This window comes from Aquila chrysaetos, chromosome 25 (assembly GCF_900496995.4).
Source record: "Aquila chrysaetos chrysaetos chromosome 25, bAquChr1.4, whole genome shotgun sequence".
NCBI lineage: Eukaryota > Metazoa > Chordata > Aves > Accipitriformes > Accipitridae > Aquila > Aquila chrysaetos.
The window spans coordinates 12328445-12355604 of NC_044028.1; the positions used below are offsets into that span (position 1 = coordinate 12328445).

A 27160-nucleotide genomic window follows, 5' to 3' on the forward strand; every position below is an offset into this window, starting at 1 on the left:
ACTGAAATGCTGGTCCTGAGGATCTGATTTCCATGATTGTTTGTGGGTTTTTTGTTTGGTGGTGTGTTTTTGTGTTGTGGTTTGTTTCTGGGTTTTTTTTTTTAGAGAGTTGGAGTGCATCAAGTGGACTCCTGCAGCACTTTCAATTTAGTTTAATCCAAAATGAATCTAATTTGGCTCTCTGAGACCCTTCATAATGCAAACTAAAATGCAGCGAGTGAGGATGGTTAAGAGATTTAACTTCAGAAGTACATTCCTGATTTGAACTAAAATGCTGGTGGAAACTTTACATGCTTTGCTGAAAATAGACTGATCACAGGACAGAATACTGAGTTGCATTTTTTTCGCCTTTCTACAGCAAAATTAAAGTGAGATGGCCAGACAAACTGTTGAGCGTAGGTTTACCTCTTGATACAGAGAAGGTTTCAGTTCTGTTTCCAAAGACAGAAGCAGTTTATCTGAATGTGTAACTTTGGACTTTGGATCTTCGCTTTGCACCTCCAGATCTGAATGTTTTTGCTTAAGGTTTATATGCCTTTATATAAGTTTTATAAATAGCTTTTTCTAGCTGTAGAACACATTCTGAAAACTAAATCTTAAAATAATTTCAATGGATAGTTGCTATAACTATAGGACAGAGTGAAACCAGGTTTTTAACTCAACTTTTCTAGTTGTATGATACAATTACTGTGAAAATACAGAGTTCTCATTAAATATTCAGCAGTGTTATGTAGTAACTGACACTATGGTAATCAGAAATGTGGCCTTCAATTTGTGTAAAAACAAAACAAAAAACCCCCATTCCCTCAAAGAACAAACACCCTCCCCAAATAAACAAACAAAAAATACTCACCCACAAAAAAACCCACTTCTCTGTACTTCTCTGGTTTTAGAAAAATCTTTATGTTATTTTAAATTCAAATAAATGGAAGAGAAGGATACTGTATTTTCTGCTTTTTAAAAAACTCCAAATATTAGAGTAATTTTCCTTGAGGGTAGCTGTATCTTTCAGCGTTAGCTTGCAGTCCCAGATGTTTGTGAAAGAATAAAGATGCATTATGAGACATCTTGCATATAGGGATCTTGCAGAATATAGACTGAGATGTAAACAGATGTCTTGACTAGATGACTATACATGTAAATGATGAAATTTTATTTATGTCTTTTAGGATGAAAGTGTGATTAAGCTTACCCAAGAACTAGCTCAAAAACTAGGGTTAAAAATAAGAAAAGCATATGTAAGAGCAAAGGTAAGATTTTATTTTAACAATTTATGTTGAAGTTTCCCTCTCTTGATACCAATTTTTTATTTAATGAAGGTATCTTTTCATTCCAGCCACCCTCCTCAAATTCAGTTTCTAGCGATGTATCTGCTCAGGTAAGGTTTTACATGTTCTAAGTGCAAGCTGACTTGAAACTAGAGGGAATAATTGTTTCATAATTTCACAATGATGAAGTGGAAATGGTGCAATTGACATTTTATATAAGATGCTGTTATTTTGGATTTTAGGGTTCTATCAATCTTTGTGTTCAGTTTTGCTGTACATTTATGGCAGACTAGGACATAAGATTATCATTCAAGTTATCTTTGTAGAATAAGTGTTAGCTAAAACATTAAATTCAGTGAGATGAATATATTTACCTTTAATGTCTTGATGCAAGGACATAGTTAATGTGCGTATTTATTTTTTGTTGACAGTTATCAAAGTAAAGGGTGTTGGGATAAAATCTCTTTTAATTTATGTATTTTTCCAAATTTGACCTTCGCTAGCAGCTGAACTTGCATTTATCTTGCTATTCGTAATGTGTCTGAATAGCAGTAATGACAAGTTCATCTCTATCTTACAGACTTTTTTCATGGGCATGTAGACAATTTAGCTGTAAATAAGTGAGGAAACATAGCAAAAGCTCATTTAAGATACTGTTTAGACTCTTTCATTCCCTGAAGTATCATTCTCACTTTTGTTGGTTGGTTGCAGATTTTTAGTGATAACATGAGTGGATTTCAGTCTGCAGATGGATGCTTTATCTAAAAAATTATTTGACCTTTAAATTCCATTAGACTTCATAAATTTCAAATTTTATAAAACCTAAATTTGAGGACTTACATTCTTAGTCTGTAAATATGTATTTGTAATTTTTAATGGCTCTTGTGCAAAGTGCTGAGAGGTATTTTTTTTCTCACTTACAGAATTCTTCTTCTGTAGAAGATATTGAGTTAGGTGAGTCTTCTTGTGTTACAGTATTAATGGTAGGAAGCTAGATATACCATGCACATCTCGTTGTATTTGTTATGAAATTTCTTAAGAAAATTCATCTTGTCATTTGAAAGATCTGTGGTAAAAAGTCTGATCTCTTTACCTCTAAAACTACATATTTAAGTGGCTGAGCAAATTTCCTTTCAGTCTCTTCAACGTGATATGATTGTAACTCCTCCTATAGTGATTGTCTCATACTGTTATCTTTAACTTGGAAAAATACGGAGGGGAGAATATGTCAAAGATTTAGTAAAGTATTAGGCCTGTAACTTCTCCTGTCTTTTTTAGTTTGAGTAATATATAAAAGCTGAAATACAGGTATGCATGAATTGGAATCTAGCGGAAACTGAAAACATTGAATGTGGTTTTACTTAAACGTTCTTCATGTTTCTCCACTCCCTCACCCCCCGCATTGTCAGGGTAAAAGTTATGCAAGATATTTTTACATCTTGGAACAAAAATTCCAGTCATTCCTGTCTTACCTGTTTCAGATTTATCTGACCAGAAGCAAGAGATGGTTTCTGCTGCTTCTTCATCAAACTTTGTTTCTGAAGTGTCTAAAGTGTCATCAGTACCTGTACCATCTTTATCTTCTGTTATGCCTCTTCAAGTGGAAAAGGTTTCTTTGCCTTCTGCAGTGTTGGCAAATGGAGGGAATGTTTCTTTCTCTATGCCAGAAGCATGTTTAGATTGTGGAGATGGAGATATAATTATTGGGGAAGAACTTGATGAATTACTTGATTCTGTGCCTGATCCAGATGAAAGTGTAATGGTAAGACTTTTTTGTTTTTCTTTCTCAAAAGACTGTCTTTGAGCGGGATCTTGTATTTTTATCAAAGGGGCTAGTAGCAAAATGTGAGTTGCCTTTCCTAGTTACATTGAGCTGTATTTGTGCATAGTTGAGTTGATTTTTTTCTCAGGGGCAGATTGTTGCAAATGTGGCTGTAAAGGTACCAGGACCCAGCAGAGCTCCAAAGACAATTACATGGGTTTTGCATGTTGGAAAACCTGAGTGAGGTTGCTAGGGGAGGGATGCTACTTCAGAAATACTGCTATACTACTACCAACACTGCCACAGTGGGAGGGATATTATTTGCAGGAAATACTATGAAAAGTGAAGTAGACTTTAGAAGTCTGGGCTGGTGTGTAGTCTTTTTTTTTTTTTTTTTTGTGGTGCAAATAAACCCTCTCAGAACCTGAAAATTTGTTGGAGTGTCCACCCTGTAGTTGCAGAAACTATAGTTAAACATACGCTTATAGCTTTGCAGGACAGTAGTACTTGTGCTGTGCTCTTCTAGTGCATTCACTAATATCTCTGTAATCAGAGCTTTGTCCAGATCCACCTCCTGGATAACCAGAAATAGTTAGACCATCATGAGTCTAACGTTTTATATTTTTCAGAAGAGATTATTAGAGAAATTTAGGCACATGAAGAGTTGTTCTTAATTACACCATCATTCTAGAGCTAGAACAGACTGTGAAGCATACAGAGTTCCTCAGCTGTTAGTCAGAATGAGAGCTATGATTGATCAGCAGAGATGTCTGAACTTACCAGCAAGTTTACTGACTCTCTGCTGTGGCCCTGCCAGTCATTTGGAGCCCTTAGTATTGCAATGTTAAATGAGGCTGTGGCATATTTAATTTTTCAATGAGTTGTAATTTTAATTCCTTTTTCAGCTGTGGCTGGCTGCAGCTGTAAATCTTTAAATCAAAAATGCTTGGGCTTCTAATTTTCTGTTTTATGCACTTTGTTTTGTAGAAAGTATTTTGGAAATGTAGAAAGTAATTATTTTTAAGAGATCCTAGGAGGTTTGCCATATGTCCTGGTTTCAGCTGGGATAGAGTTAATTGTTTTCCTAGTAGCTGGTACAGTGCTATGTTTTGAGTTCAGTATGCTAAGAATGTTGATAACACTGATGTTTTCAGTTGTTGCTAAGTCGTGTTTAGTCTCAAGTCAAGGATTTTTCAGCTTCTCAAGCCCAGCCAGCGAGAAAGCTGGAGGGGCACACGAAGTTGGCACAGGACACAGCTGGGACAGCTGACCCAAACTGGCCAACGGGGTATTCCATACTTCCACATCCAGTATAGAAACTGGGGGAAGTGGGGGCTGGGAATCGCTGCTTGGGGACTAACTGGGTGTTGATCGGCGGGTGGTGAGCAATTGCACTGCACATCATTTGTACATTCCAATCCTTTTATTATTACTGTTGTCATTTTATTAGTGTTGTTATCATTATTGGTTTCTTCTTTTCTGTTCCATTAAGCCGTTCTTATCTCAACCCACGAGTTTTACTTCTTTTCCTGAATTTCTCCCCCATCCCACTGGGTGGGGGGGAGTGAGTGAGCGGCTGCGTGGTGCTTAGTTGCTGGCTGGGGTTAAACCACGACACCATAGTGAAAGCCAGGAGGAAATACAGCCTACCAAGATAGACTGCAGTCTCATGTAGTATAGAATCTTGAGTGAGTTGTAGGCTAACAGCTTGGGAAACAGGGAGTTTCATGTTGGTCAAACCCCTTGCAGACCTATTTGGTCAGCCTCCAGACAAGGGGGGAGCTTCTTGGGATGTCAGGGAGAAGGAACTCCCCCACTTGGTATGTCCTTAACAAAGGAGTACAGAAGGATGTGTTATTTTCCATGGGGGAGAAAAAGGTGATCTGGCCTTTGCAGAACATGGTATCATTTGATTGTATCTGAAGATTTATTTCAAAGCTAACTCTTAACTCTTTACTGTACTGCAATTTTAATTATGTTCTCTTTATTTAGAAAAAAAATGTTGTTTTCTGACTCTTCCTACTCTTCCCTGTCATCTCATGTTGTTAACGTAATTTGGAAATTCAGCTCTGATCTGATTCATAAAAAAAAAAAATCCAAAACTGTTAATAATTTAATAAACTTCAGCTAACTGAACGTTTAAAGTGGTTGATTCATGGATAATTCCTTGCATTAGGGCATTGTTTAGGGCTTGATTACTGTAGTTCTCTAAGTGTACTGTAGCTCTGTACAGTACTGTAATACTGTACTGTACCTCTTAGTGTTGTTTTTCAGTAGGTTTATAAAAACTTTGCAAAAACTTTACTAAAACAAATACTATTGCATATTGTGTTCTTTAGAGGTTTTTTGCAGTGTGTGAACATTCTCTTTAAATTTCCTTTTTTCCAGCAAACTACAGGAGCCAGAGGACCTATTCCTGCAGGAAGTGTAGCTCCTAGTGTACCTTTCTCTGCCTCTTTGTTGGGGACGCTGCCAGTTACTGCAGGATTTGTTCCTTCACCTTCTCTTTCAGAAATCTTTTCACAGCCTTTGGCTTCGTCACTGGAAAATTTTTGTTCACCATTAAGTACCTTCTCAATCAGTGACCCAAAAAGAGGTAAGAAATTAGTCTTAACCTTTTATGATGAGAGTTGTGCATGAGCCAACTGGCTTCCGTTTTTAGCAAATGAGTTTTCACAACTATTCAGTAATAATTAACACTTACATAATATTTGATGTGTGCTCGCAATTTTGGAAAGTATTGATAATCAGTGTTGGTTGTACACAAGAATTTATAAATAAAGCTTTTGTTTACTTGGGGTCTGCATAAGCATGCTCCAAGCTCCCTCTGTTCAGTTTTTCTGCATTTATTGTGTAAGTCACTTGTTTCAGGTAAATAAGTATGAAGAAGGAACCATGTTCCTTCAAACTTTTTTTTTTTTTTTTAAAAAAAAAAGGTGTTCTTACAGCTTAAACAATTTCTGATGATTTGGCAATAAACAAGAATTCTGAAAGGCTAATATAACTGTGTATGCTGAAAAGATACCAGTATTACATGTTTGGATTCAAACTCTGGGGACTATAATTATGTAGTGAAATCAGGTATGTGAAATAACAAGATATAGATAGTCAATGAACTAGAAAATATAAAATAAAGTTTTGTCTCTAATTACCAGTGTTACAGGAGCATGCTCTCTTTAGAACAAAGCCAAATTTACAAAATAAAATTAAAAATAGAAGAATCCTCTTAATCCTCTTTCATGTCTTCATTTTTGATAGTCAGGTATTGCTTATCTAGCTACCCTTTTTGTACTGCACAAGTATCTTCATGTTGCTTCAGCATATGCCTGTGAAGCTACTGCTGATGTTAATCAGGTGGTTATATTGAAGATGATTACCTAGTAGTTTTTCAGCCCAGATGTTTACAAGGGGCTTTTACATAATTGAAAAAAAAATAATCATAGCAAACAAAAAAACCTTTGGTGTTTGTCAAAACCCCAAACCTTTGATACTTCTACTTCTCAGGAATGATAAATAATTTTTTGCATAGGATGTTTTGGGGAACTGAAATAACTAAAACTTCTTTTTATTTCTTTAGACCTCTCAAGTTCAGCTTCTAGAGATGGAACACCAACACTTAGCAGCAATAATTCCCCGTTATTTGTAAGTATTTTTCATGTTTTCTTTCACGTTAATTCAAAGGTTAACACTTTGAAGGCTTAACATAGATCTTAATTTTTACAGTAGAAGTTTCTATTTTTAAAAAATGACACTTTTACCATTAAAATATGATTCTGGGTTGGAAAACAGTTGTACCATAGCTTACAGCAACAGTAATTGAACACAAGAAAAAATGTACAAAGGGTGTTTTATGTATGCAAACTTTAACTACTGTCATAGCCACTTTTCCATTCTGAGGAACATCCTGTAAAATACTGTGGAAGTGTAAAATAACCAACCTAAGAGAGAAAATCTCTTATGATCTGAGTGCCAAATAATCCTGGAAACCTGTCCTAGTATAGGAACAGAACAGAGATCACCTTGTGTCTGAGAATCCATCTGGTCTCTGTACCCTGGTCATGCTGTATATTTTCAATCATGCTGCTGGCCATTGATTATGTGTGGAAGGGTGGCATGAAGGATTGCATCTTTATGAGCCAGGATGGAGTAATACTGAGCCTGGCAAGTGCTGCTGTTCTCCCTGTACCTGGTTGGGTCTTGTTATATGCTTAGTCTGTGCTGGGTGTTACAATTTTTTTGTGTGTAGTCTTTCTTATGCTTTGAAGAACAATTTCAGTAGCTTAAATTTTAATTGTAGATAAATTAAATTATATGGATCAAATAAAATATGCTTTCTTCCAACAGATAAATGGCCCTAGTAGTTTGTTTGGGTCTGAAAATTACATGGGAATTGCAGGCCAAACTAGAAATGACTTTTCAAATGTTTTTAGCAGCGCAACTGCTAATATACCTATATCTTCAGCACTTGCGGGAAGAAACCCATTAGAAGGTACACATGAGCTAAGACAGGCCTGCCAGTTATGTTTTGTCAAAAAAGGTAAGGGGCTTTTGGACTCAACTGGGTAGATTTTTAAAAAATTAAAAAGCATACATTTAAAATTTTAGTGTTCATAAGTTAAAATACTGTTGGCTTCTAAACAGTGTTAATCCTGACTTGTTCTTTGCAGATGTAGTACGAACTTATGATTAAGGAACTGGTAAACTGTTTCAACAACTATTTTATCTTCTTTCTTCTTGTCTTTATTTCGTGTCCTAATAGATTCTTGATTCCTAAACCCACCACAAATCACCACACGCTTTCCCCAACCTGTAGGTTTACTATGTAAGGTCGTTCACATTCTGTATTCACTTTCCTCCCAACCCCCAGGGTACTGTGAAGAATGACACCTTTGCTCAAGACTAAAAAAAAACTTGCAATACTCTCTCTGATTGGCCATGGGGAATTGAACCGCAGTTCAAAGTACCTGGTAACCTTCACATCCCATCTGTTTTATTGTTCTTTCAAACTAATTCTAAATCATAATCCTGAGGCTTCCAAACCTTAGTAATAATTAACTCCACTGTATTGACTCAAAGGATCTTAACCAGTATTGGGCTTTAATATAACTAATCTTCTAGGCCTGAGCTGTTGCTGTTAAATAGAGCCATATTCTAGAGGCAATAGCTTTTATTAAGACTAATCTTAAAAATAAGCATTGTGTTTCAAGTTATAGGTTTTATTGATATACTAATGAAGAATTGTATTGAGACATTTAGGGGATGACTATTGTAGTTTTTAGAACTTTTCTATTAGTTTAAAAATATTTTTACAAGAAAAAAATCCATGAAGTGATGTTTGACAAAACATAGAACACGTTCTGTTAAAAGCAGGAACTATAAAAATATTGGTGGAAGTACTTAGCATGTTCCTAGCTTCACTTTTTGTATCAAAGCATCTATTTCTTCTGTTTCTTTGCATCTCTATCAAATCCTTGGAGTGTCTCCTGCTTTTACTACTTACTTTTGAAATGGTACTGTTCCATCAGCTTCTTGTCTGGAGGAACTGCATCACACTCTTGTTTTTGTAGTCCCTTAAACAGTGACATTCACTGAGCATTTCTCATCTTCAGACTCGCCCTGATTTCTTCATTTTGGTGATAATGTAACTTCGCTTTAGTATCGTCCTAAAGACAGAGTTTAAAGCTAGGCATACTTTTGTTTCCAAAATCACAAAGTTCTGGGATTGGCATTTATTTTTGGCACAAGTGTACTTCTTATCTAGCGTGTTTTGTCTCTGAACGTAGTAACTGTTCTAATACAATGGAAGTTGAAGGTTAAGAGAGCCATTTACTGATCCTTGGAATTCGTCTGCATTGACTTACTATAAATAAGCGATTTAAGTTTTAAATTGGTGTTATGGAAACATATACTTTGGAATTTGAAAAAATGCAGCAATTTGTTGCTCTCCCAAAGTAATCTTAAGGTTGTAACGCAGCATCCCTCCCCAAATAACCTGTGGTTTTTTTCTTGCTGAGACTGGTCCTTTTGTAAGTATTCAGTTTTTTTCTATTCTGCTCAACATGGCTGTTAATGACTTTTGGTTCTTCAGAGTTGCTGGTGCAAGTAGGAATTCTATACAGTGTGTTCGTGTACTGTGCTTTTGGGCTCATATGCCAGTCTGGGTATGGAAATGTTAAAAGTATGCTGCAATTTATGCAAATATAAGCAATTTTCTGTGATTGTTTCAGGTCCTAAATTATTGGATTATGCTTACCATCCCAGTTTAGAACATAAATGTAAGAAGGATATTCTAATTGGTAGAATAAAAAACTCTGAAGATAAATCATGGAAAAAAATACGTCCAAGACCAACAAAGACACAGTATGTGGGACCATATTATATATGTAAAGGTACGTGTTCTAGGTAGTAAAATGTTAATGCCTACACTCAAAGTAATAGAGTTTAGTTTTTCCACAGTGAAGTATAGATTGAGTTTTTATTTTTGCTCATGGGAGGTGAAGGAAGTTCACTGTGTTCTTTACATTTTCAAAGGCTGTAAGGAGAGCTGTGTTTTGACCATTAATGTGATTATTTAGGGAACACGCACTGTACTTCTGTACTGTTCTTCATCATGAATACCTTCCCTTCTGAGTGGTGGGCTATTACTGTTCAAAACAAACAAAAAACCATTCTCTTGTTACACTTTTGCAGTATGATCCTCTACTTACGATGTAAGCAAGATGACTCATGGATTAATTAACAGCTATATTTAGGCAAAGGGTATTTTGGGTTCTCAGCATTGTTGCCTTAGACTAGAAGAGAATAGCTGGTGGAGGTGTGCATCAGCCTTTCTGAGGAGTCTTACATTTTCAGCAAGTCATTCAGCATAAGGTTTTGCTTCTGTCCGCTAGAGTTAAGTGACCCATTTACAACAGATGTAGCTTCTTTATTAAAAACATTTGAAATGGAGATAGAGGAAGTTCTAAGATGAATTTACAACAAAAGTTGTGTAAAAGCAATGTCATATTCAATGTTGTCATTTTAGATGTTGCTGCTGAAGAGGAATGCAGATATCCAGGTCATTGTACGTTTGCGTATTGCCAAGAGGAGATTGATGTGTGGACACTGGAGCGCAAAGGAGCCCTTAGTCGAGAAGCTCTTTTTGGCGGAAATGGAAAGATCAACTTGACTGTGTCCCGACTTCTTCAAGAACACCATGGATTATTTATGTTTCTTTGTGAGGTGCTGCTTTATTTCTAATGACACAGTAAAAATGATAATAATAAAATTACCTGGAAAGAAATGCTTTAGTTCATGCATGACTATTTTGTAAATTTTGAAATGCATGTTCAATAATAATCTGGCTAGCTTTAGATTAGAGACTAGTTGAAGTCTCTAAAATCTTTAAGGTAAGGTATATTTTTAAATATATAAAATACATACTCTATAACTACCTGTTTTTGTATTCCAGAAATGTTTTGATCACAAACCCAGAATAATAAGCAAAAGGAACAAGGATAACTCATCCTCTTGTTCTCACCCTGCTATGCATGACTTTGAAGATAACAAGTATGTCTGAAATACCATCTCTCTAAGTTTCAAATTAAAAGCAAAGGTTTCAGGGCATTTTTTAATATTGACTTTCATTTCTTACCTGTTGATCAACTTGTCTTCCTTGCTAACTGACTGTTATGCTTTGGTGGCATGGGTAAGACAAACTTAGTGAACAAGGATTGTCTCATGACTAAATTGAAAGTGAACTATTTCTTCATCAATGCATTCAAAATTAGTGGTATCCACTCTCATGTTTGAATCTTAGCGGTTTTGGTGTCAGCTTGTTAATAGCTTATCTACCTGGTGAGCTGCATTGATGTAAACAGATGTGTGATGTTAAATTAATACAGGAGTTTGTAAGTTTGCTCTTTCTTTGGTCTGTTTTGCTTATTTTGCTGTAGTTTTAACTCGATTAAGAACAGGTTTACCTTAATTACAGTGTCTGAAATAGACCATAGTCCTTATTAATTCAGTTGATAAAAAATAGTGTGAGGAAAGTGTCTTTATTCTTTGACAGTTACAAAGACTTCATAGTGGTAATAGTGCTAAATAAGTTTTGGAGAATTAATAGATTTAAGTTTTTATGTGATGGAAACATAAATGGGAGCATTTTAATTGCTTTGTTTGTACTCTGCTTCCCTATATTGAGGAGAAACTACAGCTCTAAGAGCTGGGCTGTTACTGTGATGCATCAACTCTTTCTTTAATGGTGCTCTGCAAAAGAATAAGTACTTGTATTTGTAATTAGATCAGGATATATACTTGACAGTGGACATGGTATGCTTTCCCTCTTGGAAACGAGTGATCCAGTTGGATTGAAATCAGTAATGCTTTGCAGAAGAGGGACCTCTGGATTTCACAAGAGTACTGTATCGTGATGTTGGTTTACTCAGCCTAGAAATGATAATTAGATGCTACTTCCTTCTGGAAACTTTTTTGACTTTCTGATTTCAAGTAAAAATTGTTAAACAGACATTTGAATAAGCTGTGGAGTGGTTAATTTACGTGTTTTTCTACACATGAACAAACTCATTTTAAGGAATATCTAAAACTTACTGTTTTCAAAACAGGTGCCTTGTCCACATTTTGCGAGAAACTATGGTGAAATATTCCAAAATCCGCCCTTTTCAAGTTCGATGTCAGCTTGACCTGTGCAGACATGAGGTACATTATGGCTGTTTACGAGAGGATAAGTGTTTTTATGCTCACAGTCTGGTAGAGCTTAAAGTCTGGATAATGCAAAAGGAAACAGGTATGTTTGATAAAATGCTCACTTTACTCTTCATTGTAATGCCACTTCGTCCTTGTCTCAACTCCCTTCTGAAATTAGCAACTTGGGATCAGTGCATTCACTTAAATTTGCTGGAATCTTTCATGTAGCATATTCAATAAACAGTAATGTAAATATGATGGAAAGTATTGAGTAGGCTACTAGCTATTCAAAATTAGCAAGTTTTTTGTAATAAAAACTGTCAAAACTACTCATTATAATCAGACTTTTTTTTCTTGAAATAAAACTAAAAGTCTTGAGCAGATATTTTATCCAAGTCAAACTAGATTTGTTTTTATTTTTAAACCTTCGAAGTTTGGAAGATCTTGATCAAATTTTTTTCACAGAGCACTGAAAGAAAAGCTTGAAATATTTTATTTATGCCATTGTTTCCCTTCATCCCCCAGTACAAGAATCAAGTTTTTCCACAGTTAAACCTTTCTTTTAGCTTAGTGCCATTCTGATAGTCTTACACAGTGAGCCAGAAAATAAATCTTTCTAGTTCACTACTCTGTCTCTTATTAGTGTATGTGTTGATAAAACTTTCTGTTCTTGCTTACACAGGATGTTTAGGCTGCTTCTTGTTGATATTGCTTGGTTTTGTTGGTTTTTTTGAGGATAAATTTTACTACTTCAGTTCTAGCTGATAGCTTTTGAATGATATGTTTCTGTACTTGCAGTCCGTTCCTTGGTCATGAGTTCTAAACTCTCCATGACACTTTTTTTTAAAAAGCAATTGAACTGTTAGCAGTAAATAATTGGTACCACATAATAGTTGCTCATTCTTCCTACTTTGCTCTGTATGATAGCAGTACTTTACATATTAAGTAATCATGTTGGATCATTGTGATGCACGGAGGAAAAAGGGAAGTGTGGCAATCCCAGTGTGTTACAGTGTTTCTGGCATTTTTGCCCTTTTATGTCTGTTTTATCCTCACCTGTCCCTTCTTTGAAGAAGAGGCTCCTTGTCACTTCAGCTTTCTATCTAGATTTTTGTACAGGCATACTGACATGATATGTCACACTGACCTGAAAATTTTGGAGGAAGAAAGTCAAATACAGACAAGAGATGACTTTTTTTTTTCTGATTTCCTGTTCTGTCTCTCCTTGGATGAGCCTTTAGAAGTTTCTGTGTGAAAGTAAACCAGTTATTTTCTTACCAGCTGCCCCTACAAAATCAAGGATAGCAAATACTTACACTATAATTTCTATTTTGAAGTTAAGGGTTGGGTTTTCCAAGAAACTTGATTCGCCACAGAAGGCGTTATTTTTTATTTTATGATGTGTTCATGCTGTCCTTGTGCTTTGCCGAAGTCAGTTAAAGTTCGGTCTCTGCTCTTTGAATGAGGTTCCTCTTCTGAATGTAAGGTGTGGGAAGTAAATGCTACCTCAGGCAAGAAACATTTTACTGACCCTCAAATCCAAACACAGATGACAGTCTATATTTGTGTGGAATTAGAGCAGTAAATGTTACCATATGTGTAAACACTGTATAGCTCCCATAGGAACCTTAGCCAAAGTATTTATAAGAATGTTTGGTTTTTGTTTTTTTTTCTGAAACAAAACTTAATTAACAGGCCTTGTTCAAAATCTTTGAAAAGAAGGCAGGGGCAGTGTAGTGTCTGTCAGCTTGCATTTTGGATAGTTTTTCTGTGGTCCATAATACAATGTAGCTTTTCTAATTAGATTGTTATTAGAGGTTTAGTACATTATGTTTAAATAAATACTCAAAGATGCACCTTAACTTATTTGAGCAATCTGTAATTTGAAAAACTTTGTGTGCTTTTCAATGTGCTTTTCGATATATATGCAATATTTCTGTTTTGGAGGCCCTCAGGAGGTTCTTAAGTGTGTGTATATATATATGTGCCTGTGTGTGTATGGATGTAAATGTATATACACACCCATACATGAGTGTGTGTATATGTATACAATATATAAAAAGAAAAATAGATAAAAGCTCTGGGGCTTCAGCAGCATTCAAGTTTGAGCATGTCTGTACTTCTACAACAGTCATAAGTGCTCAAGAACTTTTTCCCTTCCTTTACAGGTATTTCACATGATACTATTGTTCAAGAATCAAAGAAATACTGGCAGAACATGGAAGCTAGTGCACATGGATCACAGGTATTTTTGGTTTTCTATTAAACTAATTTTACAGTGACTTTGGTAATTCTTTTTCTATGTCTGTGTATAATATAGCTTATTTTAGAAATCACTTTTTTTAATGCTCTCTTCAAATAATCACTTTCACTGTAGGCTGTCTTCGGCTTGCTCACACTAAAAGGCCTGCTTTGCTTCTGAGCAATCTTTTTTGCTTTGCTTATTCTGTCATAGGTGGAACATAAAACCTAAATATGGTTTCAAAGTCAGCTGCCATAGGGCAATTAATTATTTTTTCAATATGTAGGACTTTTATGTGTTTAGTTTGTATATATTACCACAACTTCTGGTTACATACACCTAAATCAGAAATAAGTTAAATAAAAATGCATTTGTTAAGAAATGTCTAGTTTGAAATTACAAGCTAAACTATTACAAGGCATGCAGTGTAACATCTGCTTCTGGACATGTGTTGTAAACTTTTATTGTAGGGGGTAATTCATAATTATGTATGGATTTCTTTGCAGATACAAAATACCTTTTATTATTGTTGTTGTTTTTTTGGCTTAAGATCCTTGGGAACCAAATGAAATATGGATCACTTAATTTGAAGATGAAGTTTGTTTGTGGTCAGTGCTGGAGAAATGGTCAAGTTAATGAGCCAGACAGAAACAAAAAATACTGTAGTGCAAAGGCAAGACACCCGTAAGTAAGACCAAACAGTGAAAATTTTACTGTTTTGTCAGCCATTTAGAACCTCTTTTGGGAAACCTTGTTACTGCTTAGGAAAGAGTCATACAAGGAATTAAAAAAAAACAACCACAACATATTAAAACAGAACACTGTCTTGTCTTTGTGGTATGTTAATAATTGGTAATGAGAAACACTTTGGTGGCTGTTTGGTGGGTTTTGGGGTTTTTTTTTATCAGGTATGGTAAAGTTTCAGTAGAATTTAGTTAAATCTCAAATATATGGTGAAAGCTTTATAAAGAACCTTTCTGGGCTTTTCTGGTTCTGCTTCTGTGTACACAGTGTGTCTTTTTTTTTAATAGCATTTTCTTTCAGTGAATGCATCTGTTTTTTAGCTGGACCAAAGATCGCCGTGTGGTGCTAGTAATGTCTAATGAACGTAAGAAGTGGATGACCATTCGTCCTCTTCCTGCAAAGAAACAAGTGCCTCTGCAATTTGATGTATGTTAACCTAAAACTAATATTTTAGTTAAGTAAATAAGGTAACTGGAAAATACTAGTAATTGGGTTGGTTTCATCAGTTCTGCAGAAATTCCCATGGGAGTTGGTGGGAATATGTTCATAGCGTTTCTGCAGAGTTCAGCCTTAGAAGAGCACTGATCTCACATGTTATTACTGAAGCCCTTTTTCGTCAGTGGAAGTTAATAATCTTTTAAGTGATTTAACTAAGTTCTTACTATTTGCAGTAAATATTTCAGAAAAAGTTTAAACATATCTGTGGTCTGGTAATCTGGTAGGCAAAAAGCAGTCATAGTACTTGCTTCCAGCAGTTTGCTTTTTCTAAGTAAAATACATGAGGTTTTTATAAAATAAACATGATTTTATTTTTCATGTGATATGAATGTCTGATTGGGAGGAGAAACACTAGCCAAGGCCTGGGGCAGGGGGGGAGGGAACAAAAACCCAAACCATTTTCTACTATCATGCATTTTTACTTTATATTCATAAGGATTTATTTTTTTTAATTTATGTTCCAGTTGTGCAATCATATTGCTTCAGGCAAGAAATGCCAGTATGATGGAAACTGCTCATTTGCTCACAGTCCTGAGGAAAGAGAGATGTGGACCTATATGAAGGAGAACAGCAGTAAGTAGAGGAGTAAATCTAACATGTTGTAAATCTAATTGTTCTGCTTTTCTTTCTTGTTCCTCAATTACTTTTTAATCTACTTTCTTTCACTATCTTTTGTAGTAAACCTTGCAGGTACCTTTAATTTGAATAAGCCCAGACTGGGTATTCAAAAACAGTATTAAATAAAATAATTATTTCTATATATTTGTTGCTTGACGTGTTTTTTAACAATAAAGTAGTTTGTATCAGTTATTTTAGATGTCTTGGAAATAGTATATTGATCATGCAGCAATATTGTTTGGCGTTTATACTCCATATTGCTGTGTGCACACACTAGGATTCTGTTGATAACATATGGGGGCAAGCTATTTGCAGAAGAATTCCCCACCCGCCACCCCCCGCAGTGTATTTACTGGGAATTACTATTCACTTTCTGTTGTTGACTTGTTATTCCATTAGAGTGTTAATGGGGAGAAATAATTGAAAATTGGAAGTAATAAATGACATAAATTATAATGTCATGGTCTGCAAGAAAGCAGGCTAAATTTACCAAAAACTGTAGCACGCTTTATATTAGTACTTTGAAATTCAGATATTGATACACAGCAGCACAGTTGTTATCTGTACTTCGGGTGCCTGTTCAGAAATTATAACATCTTACTTTCCCCTAGATAGGCAGAAATGGGTCTTGGTAAGTGGCCAGAGGTTCATATTGCTCTTGGCTCTTATCTCTAAACTGTGTAACTGTCTACATTGTGTACTTCCTTTTTTCTTCTTACAGTTGGTGGGTTTTTTTTGCCATGACCTTTCCCTCCTCTTGAGAGTATTTTTCTCTGTTATTGGCTGACCTTATATAATTAGAAGAGCTTTAAGGATGACTTCAGTAGTTTGAATGTATTCATTGGCCATATATTGTGTATGTAAAAAGTGTTGAACCAAAGTTCAGTGATGCCCATACACATGACTTCCTTTTTTCTTCTTACAGTTGGTGGGGACTGAATTATGCTTGCAAACTCAGTCGTTTATCTAGTATTCTCAAACTCTTGCTTTAATTGCTAATTACTTATTTTAGCTTCTGCTCTCATTAGTTCAAGACTTGGAGCAGTTGTATGACATATGGCTAAAAAGTCAAAAACCAGAAAAAGGAGATGATACAGCTGCTCAGGCAAACAAAGAAAATGGGAAGCAAATTCACATGCCAACTGACTATGCTGAAGTTACAGTAAGTAATCATAGGTATAATTCTAAATTCAAATGTGTTTTTTTGTTCCTACCCCCCAGTCAGTAACATATATTGTCCTTATTTTCTTGGTGCTTCCTTAGATCATAGCTAGCTACACTAAATGCAAACTTTAACTGACACTGTAAAGCAGTTCCTCTGAATCCTCTAAAGCCAGTGGAGATCATAAACTTCAGGTGATTGTTTAAATAACTGTATCTGTTTAGGTAAACAACAATTTACAGGCCAATATAAAGAAAACATTCAAAATGTATTAGGAGCAGTTCTGTGATTACAGTGTTGAATTCTCAATGTTTTGTTTCCAAATTCCCTGTAAACCAGGTGGATTTTCACTGTTGGATGTGTGGGAAGAACTGTAATAGTGAGAAGCAATGGCAGGGTCACATTTCTTCTGAAAAGCATAAAGAGAAGGTTTTCCACACTGAGGACGATCAAAACTGCTGGCAGTATCGCTTTCCAACTGGATATTTTAGCATTTGTGATAGGTATGTGGCTTTTGAGGTGTTAAAAATGCTGAAAAATGACAGTTCATAGTGTAAATAATTAAGGCAGTTATTAGTTTTGATGGACAATGTTTCTAGTATTTCTTGCTTTGCATACATCTTTCAACAAGAAATTAAGTAACTAACAGTATTTTAACATGTACTGTTAGAACTCAGGGAGTTAGATCTCAGGGTGCCTAATTGTGGAACCAAATTAATTGCTTGTGTGATGTTAATAAAGGTTGCAAGTTTCTTGCAGCTGCGTGAAGTATTGTTGGTATTATTACAAGTTTACTTAGGCATCTGCATATTAATTACCTGTGGAACACAAGAACAGTACCTAGCTGGACAGTGATATTGGAGCTTTAAGGCAAGTAGAAATGTTGTTAGCATCAAAACAAATTCGTTAAAATCGAGTATTTGTTACTGAAAGTCGTTTAGGAACGTGTGGAAGAGAACTTCCAAGACCTGTTGGTTTTCCCCAGCATTGGTTGTATGTTTTGCTTCTCCCTTTAATTCTTAAATGCAGCCTGCTTACCTGACTGCAGTAGATTTTTATTGTAAATATGTTGAAAGTTATTTTCACTGTTGGAATCTTTTTGGAAGGCTAAAAACTTCAGAATCTGTATTCTGAAGTTAAAGATTCAATTTGCTGGTACAGATACCTTTGTTACTGCATTTCAAGTTAAAGATTTTGAATGCCTTGGAGATCTTGAGAAATTGCACAACATATAAAGCAAGTTATTTTTTATTGTTTGCAGTATTTGCATTGGAAGCTTACATGCCCCCTTTACTAAATTTTTAAGTAACATCCTAAAAGTATTTGTTTTGAACACCAATGGACCTCAGATATGCAGTATAAAGTGAATACAAACTGGCATGCTTATAACTTAATACAAAAATACTAGGATAAAATAGATTCTTAAGTCATACCGAGTACTTTAAAACCCAAATCTAGTTAACAAAGTGTAATTAATTAGTTGGATTTTTTTAACAATAGTAGTTCTTTAGCTTAGTGAGTTAAATGATAATTTGATTTGATGAAATTAAAGGTTTGGGACATTGAATGACTCAGTAAAGTAGGACCATGAAGAACAGAAAGAAAAGAGCCATCTCTTGTCCTTTATAAATACTTGACAGCTGGGAAAGAAAAATATAATTGAATGCTAAACAGAGTTAGTATTGTCTTGCTTCAAAAGTAAATACTCTTCCAATTATTTTTTTTTGTCCATAATATTTTAGTGTATTTGAAAAACATGACCAGAGTAAAATACTTAGACACAATAGTGATCATGATAATTCTATGAAAACACTATTTGAAATCTGTCTTAACAGATATATGGCTGGTACTTGCACTGAAGGAAACAACTGTAAATTTGCCCATGGAAATGCTGAACTCCATGAGTGGGAAGAACGAAGACAAGTTTTAAGAATGAAGCTCAGCAAAGCAAGGAAAGACCACTTGATTGCTCCCAGTGATAATGACTTTGGAAAATATAGTTTTTTGTTTAAAGATTTAAACTAATACTGAGATGACACGTACATGTTATCAGCTGGAAGCATAAACCAGAAAATTTGACAATAATCAAAAGCATGTGACAGAAAAGCTGCAGGTTTTCTGCTTTTATTGGCATATATTGTTCCTCCTGAACAGCAAAATATAGTAGATTTAGGGGGATTGAGCAGGCCTGTCTATGCTCTCATGAAACAGAGTGGTGATTAAAAAAAAAAAAAAATCTGAAGTATTACGTGCTTATTCACCTTCTGTTGGACAGAAAGTTAGGAAATAGAAGGGGGGGGAGAGAGGTTATAATATCTAGGAAGCCCCCTAGTATCAGTCCTTCAGTTGAAAAACTTTAAGGTATCAAGGTATTACAAAACAGAGTGTTATGGGCTAAGAAGAAAATGATGGATGAAAATTCTTCAGATCTTTTAATGGAGAGGATTTGTTTAAAACAAAGTTTGCTACTTATCTATATGTAGGTTGCTAAAAAAAAAGGTTTCTTATTAAAGATTTTAAACAAAATAACCATTTAACTACAGTACATGTTGAATGGGTATTTTTTCTCTATTTGTATGTTTCAATATAATTTACTGGAAAAAGGATCTTGGGAGGAAAAAAGTATTAATTTTTGAAAATGAAGTAGTTAAAATTCTGTTTCTTGGTCTTTGCTGTTTAAATGATGATTTTGAAAGATTACACTTGTATGTCAGTATTGTGTATTATTGTATGGACTAATGTTGCCTGTAATAAAGAGAACTTTACACAAAGCTGTTTTCTGCATGTAGCCTCTCAGGACTGAGATTTTGTAAAAACAAACAAACGATGATTTGCCTATTAGCAAAAGCTTGAGCACCTGTAGCTAAAAATTTAGTAAGTTGGTATTTGTGTCTCCAGCTGCTTGTTTGCAGTTTTCTGTATTGTCATTAGCTCATCACATCACTAAAATAACAAAAACGGCCAAGTAACTTGCAAAGTAGACAAGCATTTTGGAGCTACGTGGTGCTGGGATGTGTTTTCAGCCTTTTGACTTGGGCATGAACCACCACCTCAGCTGCAAGGTGGATGGTACTTCAAATTGCATTTCCTGCAGACCACAGGAAATGGAAAACCATTCATGGGCTGAGATGACTGATGAGCCTTTTGGCTTTATCATTGCTGGAGCTTCTGTTGTGTTTTGGTTTCTCTGCAGATCATGCTTTCAGCTTGCTTTGTATGTTCACTTAATTCCCTTTTTTTTTTTTTTTGTTTTCTTTTACTAAGCTTCTTTCAGTCATTCCTTCAAAATGGCTAAAGCTAGGTTTTTTGGTTTTTTGTTTTTTGGGGTTTTTTTGCCATGACCTTTCCCTCCTCTTGAGAGTATTTTTCTCTGTTATTGGCTGACCTTATATAATTAGAAGAGCTTTAAGGATGACTTCAGTAGTTTGAATGTATTCATTGGCCATATATTGTGTATGTAAAAAGTGTTGAACCAAAGTTCAGTGATGCCCATACACATGACAAGCCTGGATGCTGTGTCCATTTCACTTCACAAAATAAAAGCACAAGGAATATTAAAACACCACCTTATGCTTCAGCTATAGCTGGGGGAACTTGGGAAATAACTGTTCCTTACAGGCTAGGCTGAAGTACATTTGAATACGATGTACAGTATGCATACGAAATTAGCTTGGTGCTTGAACTACCACCGGCTGCAATGCTGATTTTTTACATTGTTTGTAATAAACTGAGCTTGAAATAGAGTACTATGGACACTGTTATTTCTGTGACAAAACCTGATTGTATCGTGTGCCTTTCTGAATTGTTTTCTCAATTTTATGCTGTCATTGTTTAATGTAAGTGCTCTGTAAATTATTGGAAGTAATCCTAGACTAAACATGAAATCCTTGTTCTGTAAGGACGGTGTGAAATCTTTCATGACTGCAGCGGGGGGGGCGGGCTGTAGGGGAATAGCTGCCGGCGGGCGCTCGGTCCTCGCAGAAAGGGCGGAGTGACTGGGGATCTACTTACTGATCCCGGCGACGGGAATCGTAACGCGCTCCTGCGCCGAGAGCAGGCGGCGGCCGAAACGATTCCCAACGCGTTCTTCCCGAGGACGGGGGGCGAGCGAGGGCGGCCGGGCCCCCTCCCCGCGCCCTTCCCCGCTCCGCCCTCGCCTGCCCGGGGCGGGCGTCCCCTCTGCCGCCGCCGGGGCAACCGCGCCCCGGCCGGGCCCGGCCGCCTGTGCGCCTGCTCGGGGCGGCGCGACGTGGCGGCGGCGGGTTCGCCGGCGGAGGGGGCCGCCCCGCCCGCCCCGGCGCGGCTGACAGGCGGGCGGTAGGGAGACGTGTGCGAGCGGGAGCGGCCCGGCGGCCCGCAGCCCTCCCCTGCCTCGGCCGGGGGCGATGTCGTTATGCGGCGGCTCCGGCCCTGCGGCTGCCCCCCGGCTGCGGCCTCGCGCCGCCCAGATGGCGCGGCGGCCCGAGCTGCTGTGCGGCGCTGCCATCGTGCTGGGCTGCGCCTTCCTCGTCGCCCTCAAAGTCACCTGCAGGTAATGGCGGGGGGCGGCGGCCGGGCGGGACCCGGGGCGCGCGGGGCCCGGCCGAGGGAAGCGGCCGCCCGCCCGCAGCTCTTCCTGGAGGCGGTGCCTGCCGCGGAGGCCTGGGGCAGAGCCGCCTGCGGGGGTCCCGCTCCGGGGCCTGCGGGTGTGCCGCGGCGGGCGGGCGGGCGGCCGGGCCGGGGGTTCCTCTCCCGGGGCGCGACCCCTTGTTCCCGCTCTGGCCGCGCGTCTCCCGGCGCTCTGAGGTCGGGCTCCGCGAGGCGCCGCGCGGGGCCGGGTCGTGTGAGGAAGGGGTGGTGGCAGACATCTTCCTCCCGTGCCCAACGACATGCGATCCCCATGGCAACCACGGCCCTTCTCGTGTCGTGGGGGGGCACCGTCGCCGGCTCGGCGGTGCGGCGGCGGGGGGACGCGGGGCCCCCTCTCCCCGCCATAATACACGGGTGGGGAAGAAGCGACGGTATTTTTGAGACACGTGGGCCTTCACCGGAGGGCGTCGGGGTGCGGCGGTAGGTACGCGGGCGCACACGCACCTGAGGGACAGGCGCTTTGTTGAGAAAGCTCTTTTTCCTCGTCTCCAGAGAAGAATAACTCGTACCTCGCGTTGCCGCAGGAGGACTGAGGAGACGCAGGGCTGAAACCCTTTCCTCAGCGGGCTCAGCTGGCAGCATCGGGGGCGCGGGGGGGGGCACAGAGTGGGGGGAAACGGGTCTCTTCTGGCTCATGCGTTAGTGTTGCCCCCCCCCCCCGCCATTACCTGCACCTGCTTCAGACAGAAAGATGCTTTGTGGGTTTGTTTTTTCTCGCAATCTGGTGGTTCTCCTCTTGGGAGCTGGCACTTTCTTCATTGCAAAAGTCTCTTTGGTTCCTGTTTGCTGAGAGCCTGGTGTGCATGGGTACATGGAACCAGATGATATTTGTAGCTGGAATTGCGGGGAAGGTTGGGTGATGTGCGGTAGGCACGTAAATCTGCTGCAGCTAGGCAGCTCGTTTCTGGAGCCTAAATTGGGATCTGAATGTTCTGGATGGGTTTTAGGTCAAGGTGACTGTTACGTGCTTCAAGTCATACTGTATTAATTTAAGAACATCTGCTGTGTTTCGGGTTTAATTTTGGGAGTGGGAGAAGGCTACAAGGATCTGATTCCTTCCCTATTCTGCAGAACCTGACAAATTTTATTCCAATAAACACGTGATTCACAGGTAATGTCTCTGAAAAATACTAAGGCCTTCTTTTCTCACCTGTCCACAGAGGATGTGTTATTTGAATCAAAGTGAATTTTAAGTCTATGAATGAGTTGTTCTGTGAGCAGCAGTGCCTCTGTTCCAGTAGCCTGTATCTCATAGCAACCAGATAGTTTAGATGAAAGTGTAAAGCTCTTGCCATATTACCCAATGTATGGTGAAGGATTTCTGGACTTAATCACCTCCCTGTTTTACTGTCCATTACTAAAAAAATTAATTTTTTTTTTTTACACTTACAATGATGCCTCTGTTTTCTTCCTGCTCTCCTTTACTTAAAACTTGCATGTTCCTTTCATTTTACTGCTAGCTGTGTTTGAAAGCTCACAAATGGAATGTGCTTGGAATGTGCTTCTCACCACCCTGTACTCTGTACAGGAGGTTTGATTAAAGGGGTTTGGCTTTTCACATTATAGTTAAATAGACAAGCTAATATCAGAAGAGCATTCCCTGTTGTGTTGCTGTCAGAAACAGAAAATTCCACGTGCAATTTGGAGGATGGTTAATTGCATGTTAACTATGACTGCAGTACTTAGTTTCTCACCACACATCAGTACGGTTTGCAAGCAAGTCTCGACACCAGAGTACAGTTACTACCACTACACTTACAACACGTAACTTTTGAGACCAATGGATAAAAAGCATGGAAAGGGAAAATTCCTTTACTACAAGGCAATCTGTTAGTGGGGTTTGAGCTATTGCAGGTTTATAGTGGCTCAAGGAATAGCCAAACGAAGCCTGAACTAACGTGTTATTATGGAAATTCTGTGGTTTAGAACCTGAGTTATTTCGGTCACTATGCAAATGTCTTTCGAGACAACCCCACTCTTAAGGACCTTGCAGTCAAAGGGGCTGATCCTACAGGCACTTGCATGTGCTTTCCTTTATTACCAGGTTGTTCTGTTGAAATGAGTTTAAGTTTTTATAGGCTCTGTGTAGAAGGTACAGTGTTTTAATAAACAGTATGTGATTATTATGTTTGTGTAATTGCTTATTATGTAATCCTCAGTTTATAATTGTAGAATTTTTAGGAGTTCAGAGCACTATTCTCTTTGTAAACCTGGAAATTATGTAAAAGTACTATGTTACGCATTTGATATTGTAGAGGGAGACACTACTGAGCAAATTGGCTTAAGAAGCTGGTAGCTATTGATTTATTGTGTTTTGGTTTTTAATAATTACTGGAGGTTTTTTTCATATTTGGAGGTAGCTGTGTAGTTCCTGACTCATTCATGTCATGGGACTTCAGTTGATCTGTTTTATACTTTCTTGCAATTTGAAGCCAATTTCATACCACATGTTTAAGGCTACACTCTAGCTCTTGAACTAGTTGTCCATGCTCTGTTTAATTCAGTAGAAGAAGCAGAGGTTTTAAACATATTTAGGTTGTCCATTCTCGTTAAACTGGTTAAAGAGGAGAAATTCTAGTTAATGTTTCTGAAGAAGTATGTGTTAGTGCGAGATCAACACTTAGCTGCCGTGTTTTGCTTTCAGCAGCTGATCAGTGTGTGTGTGCTGACCTGTGAGTTAGAGCCCTTGCACATCAGTGTTGTGGCTGGTCCAGCTGGCAGTTAGAAATCGTAGGAAGAAGCTAGCAGTTTGGACAAGCACAGGGTGCAGGCATGGGAGGGAACCAGAGGTGTTGATTGTGTGGTGACATAAGAACCTAAGGGTTGGGGAAGGAGGTGCTGGGTTACTGATTGGGGGAAAAGGCAAGGTACAAAGGTAGAAGTCCATAGAAGAAACCAGATTTTGGGCCATCTGTGTGAAAACAGAATTTTGTGAGTAGTGGAATTAATGAATTGTAAACATGAGGAACCAGTTAATATTTTCAAAATTCTGGATTTTGAAGCAAATATTGTCTCTTACGTATGATTTAAGAATTTCCATAACTTTTAGAAAATATACTGGGAGTGATTCTTAAATGTTGAGCTTTATGCTTAGTAACCTGGAAATGAGAGAAGAGCTGTGGCTTTTGTGGCTCTGTATTGTAAAACCAAAGGTACTTCTTACAAACCAGAATGATTGTAAAGTTTGAAAATGTGGCAGCGTTGTTTTAGGAGGTTGCTTAACATATGAGTTTGACAGCGTTAGGGGCTCAGTATTTTTATCGCAATTACTAAAATTGTAACCTGAGAAGGAACAAATACCAGGTAAAAAGATTTTTGTATTAGCTTTTTATTGTGATACAAGGTAAAGGGATGCACAGTCCTTCCTAAAACTTCTGGTCACATAAGGAACCGTGGCAAAATTGAGGATTACAGTGGTGTGGTTCAGTTTTTAATCTGACTTGCTTTAGTGTAAATATAGCTAGTGGAAAATTTTGGAATTAAGAGAATATAAAAAAGAGAATATGATCATTCACTTGCATTTAAGGCAGTTTATACCATAATAACTTTTGAACACCTTGGAAATGCCAAGTTCTGGATTGTTTGATTGCTAATTTGATAGAAAATGGTTTCCTCAGTATTTAGTTTACATTCTTGGTATTACTGGTCAAACTAATTTCTCTTAAGAAACTTAATGTGTCATAATTTGTTTAAATCGAGACTCTCTATTTATTGATATTGTCCTTACATTGAAGAAGAAATGTGCCCTGAACAGTTTGCAGTCTAATCAGTACAATAAACTAACACACAGTTACATATTTTTTCCTAATACAATATAAAAGAATAGACGTGTAGAATACTTTAAAGCAAAGTGTAAGGCAGGGTAATAGTCTCTGTTTACATAAACATCACATCACAAAACTTTATGACCAGTGTCTCTTCTCTTATCAGGGTGCTGTTACCTAAAGTACAAGTGTTAAAAGAGGATGAGGCCAGGGAAGAAATCCAAAGAAATCACTCTTCCTGGTAATTTTATGCTCTATAGCAACCAGCAATAAGAGTGTAAGCTAACATACCCATAAACATAGTGCATGGTATCACAGCGTGACTTTCTAAAGCTTGTTAAGGGTGATCTTTAGATTTTTATGGTATTTCATGAAACTAACTTGGATAATGTAAGTTGTAGTCATTTGCATCAATTTCTAAAGTTTTGTCATTGCATGACCTTTGCTAAGATTAAAAATTAGGGTTTTGGTCACACTTTTCTAACTACTGCTGTACACTCTCAGTAACCACTCTTAATTTTCTTCCTGCAGCCGAGCAAAAGATGTAACAATGCCAGCGAAGCTTCCAGTGAGTTTTTTCTCCACAAGATCTCCAGTCATTGATCTTTTTCGGGGACAATTAGATTATGCAGATCACCTTCGTCAGGATTCAGAAATTGTGCTGTATTTCTTCTATGCGCCATGGTGCGGCCAGTCCATTGCAGCAAGAGAAGAAATAGAACATGTGGCCAGCAGATTGTCAGACCAGGTAACTGCAGAGAAGATATGAATCTTAAACATGACCTTATAGCTTTTTAATCTCCAAGCTGATGCTAATTTCTGTCATCCCATGGGAACCAGCAGGACTTGAATGGTCATATTTTAGGGTAACTCAGCCAGTCATCTTAATTTTAATTTAACATACGGAGTGTTAGAATAAATGTGGAAAACCTGTGATTCCTGCTCAGTTGTCTGTTATTTCTGCTGCTGAATGGGGAAGTCTACAAGTTTCTTTTTGTAAAGTGTTCTCAGATTTATTCACCTGCCTTCAGACAGAAATTAGAGGGAGTTTGCTTGCAGTTCCAGGATGCTTGGAAACACTGGTAGTCTTATAAGATTGCAGCCATAGCACTGCTTTCTAGCAGTTGGTTACCTGTAAACGCTTCACAGGTACAGCTGTTGTAAGCCTCTGTTCATTGAGCTCCACTCTGCAGAAAAAGGAATTAATACGGATTATGACTAAGTTAGTAAATTTGAAGGATTTAGATTAAGAAGCTTAAAAACTAGAAAGAAAAGTGACCAAAAAGATTGCTGTTGCAAAATGACACCCCCCCCCCCCCCCCCCCCCCAAAAAAAAAAAGTCTTCTGTGATAGAATTAGGAGCAGATATGGAATACTGACTTGAAAAGACTGAAAATAGCAGATGGAATGGATTGGAAAAAATACACGTTAGATAAAGAAGGTCACAGTAATGTACTTTATTAGCTGTGAATTTTTACCTGCTTTGCAGGTGCTGTTTGTGGCTGTAAATTGCTGGTGGAACCAGGGGAAATGCAGGAAGCAGAAGCATTTCTTTTATTTTCCTGTGATACACTTATACCATCGGAGGTAAGATTTCATATGTACAGTGTGGGATTTTTATTGTTGTTTTGGGAAACAGAGATATTGTATAAAATGTTGCATTTTGAAAATTTTTCTATTTATGGCTATAGTAAATAGTTCTAGAGGAGGAGATTCTGGGTGAAGCTTGTCCTGTATGCTACTTAGGTGTCAAGAAGGGCTGTAAATGTCAGTTAAATGACATGCTGT

The 27160-nt window shown here is 37.8% G+C and overlaps 2 protein-coding genes and 1 long non-coding RNA gene across 10 annotated transcripts in view; 2 read left to right on the top strand and 1 right to left on the bottom strand.

The window, feature by feature from the left end:
• Nucleotides 1-20877, top strand: part of ZC3H7A (zinc finger CCCH-type containing 7A) — a 31368-nt gene extending 10491 nt beyond the window's left edge. The window contains exons 6-24 of one of the 3 annotated variants that reach the window (XM_041120254.1): nucleotides 1170-1250; nucleotides 1337-1378; nucleotides 2192-2222; nucleotides 2750-3030; nucleotides 3179-3208; nucleotides 5419-5626; nucleotides 6608-6672; nucleotides 7375-7567; nucleotides 9258-9419; nucleotides 10055-10251; nucleotides 10481-10578; nucleotides 11634-11815; nucleotides 13884-13960; nucleotides 14508-14641; nucleotides 15022-15127; nucleotides 15664-15772; nucleotides 16846-16979; nucleotides 17319-17482; nucleotides 18815-20877. In XM_041120254.1, the coding sequence (XP_040976188.1) occupies nucleotides 1170-1250; nucleotides 1337-1378; nucleotides 2192-2222; nucleotides 2750-3030; nucleotides 3179-3208; nucleotides 5419-5626; nucleotides 6608-6672; nucleotides 7375-7567; nucleotides 9258-9419; nucleotides 10055-10251; nucleotides 10481-10578; nucleotides 11634-11815; nucleotides 13884-13960; nucleotides 14508-14641; nucleotides 15022-15127; nucleotides 15664-15772; nucleotides 16846-16979; nucleotides 17319-17482; nucleotides 18815-19004 (2484 nt within the window). In that variant the 3' untranslated portion in view covers nucleotides 19005-20877. Of the gene's footprint in view, nucleotides 1-1169; nucleotides 1251-1336; nucleotides 1379-2191; nucleotides 2223-2749; nucleotides 3031-3178; nucleotides 3209-5418; nucleotides 5627-6607; nucleotides 6673-7374; nucleotides 7568-9257; nucleotides 9420-10054; nucleotides 10252-10480; nucleotides 10579-11633; nucleotides 11816-13883; nucleotides 13961-14507; nucleotides 14642-15021; nucleotides 15128-15663; nucleotides 15773-16829; nucleotides 16980-17318; nucleotides 17483-18814 lie in introns of those variants that run through there. The other 2 variants (XR_005931446.1, XM_030002162.2) reach the window with 2 other exon arrangements.
• Nucleotides 18231-18412, bottom strand: LOC121232620. Its single transcript, XR_005931449.1, has 2 exons — nucleotides 18324-18412; nucleotides 18231-18292 (listed from the first exon to the last, which is right to left on the bottom strand). It is a non-coding gene; the product is annotated as an uncharacterized LOC121232620 (long non-coding RNA).
• Nucleotides 20878-21267: 390 nt separating the features above from the next.
• TXNDC11 (thioredoxin domain containing 11) overlaps nucleotides 21268-27160 on the top strand; it is a 34860-nt gene continuing 28967 nt past the window's right edge. Inside the window, exons 1-4 of one of the 6 annotated variants that reach the window (XM_041120257.1) lie at nucleotides 21268-21510; nucleotides 25539-25613; nucleotides 25904-26120; nucleotides 26862-26959. In XM_041120257.1, coding sequence (XP_040976191.1) covers nucleotides 21365-21510; nucleotides 25539-25613; nucleotides 25904-26120; nucleotides 26862-26959 — 536 coding nt within the window. In that variant the 5' untranslated portion in view covers nucleotides 21268-21364. Of the gene's footprint in view, nucleotides 21511-21843; nucleotides 22029-22281; nucleotides 22416-25538; nucleotides 25614-25903; nucleotides 26121-26861; nucleotides 26960-27160 lie in introns of those variants that run through there. The other 5 variants (XM_041120259.1, XM_030002173.2, XM_041120258.1 and 2 more) reach the window with 5 other exon arrangements.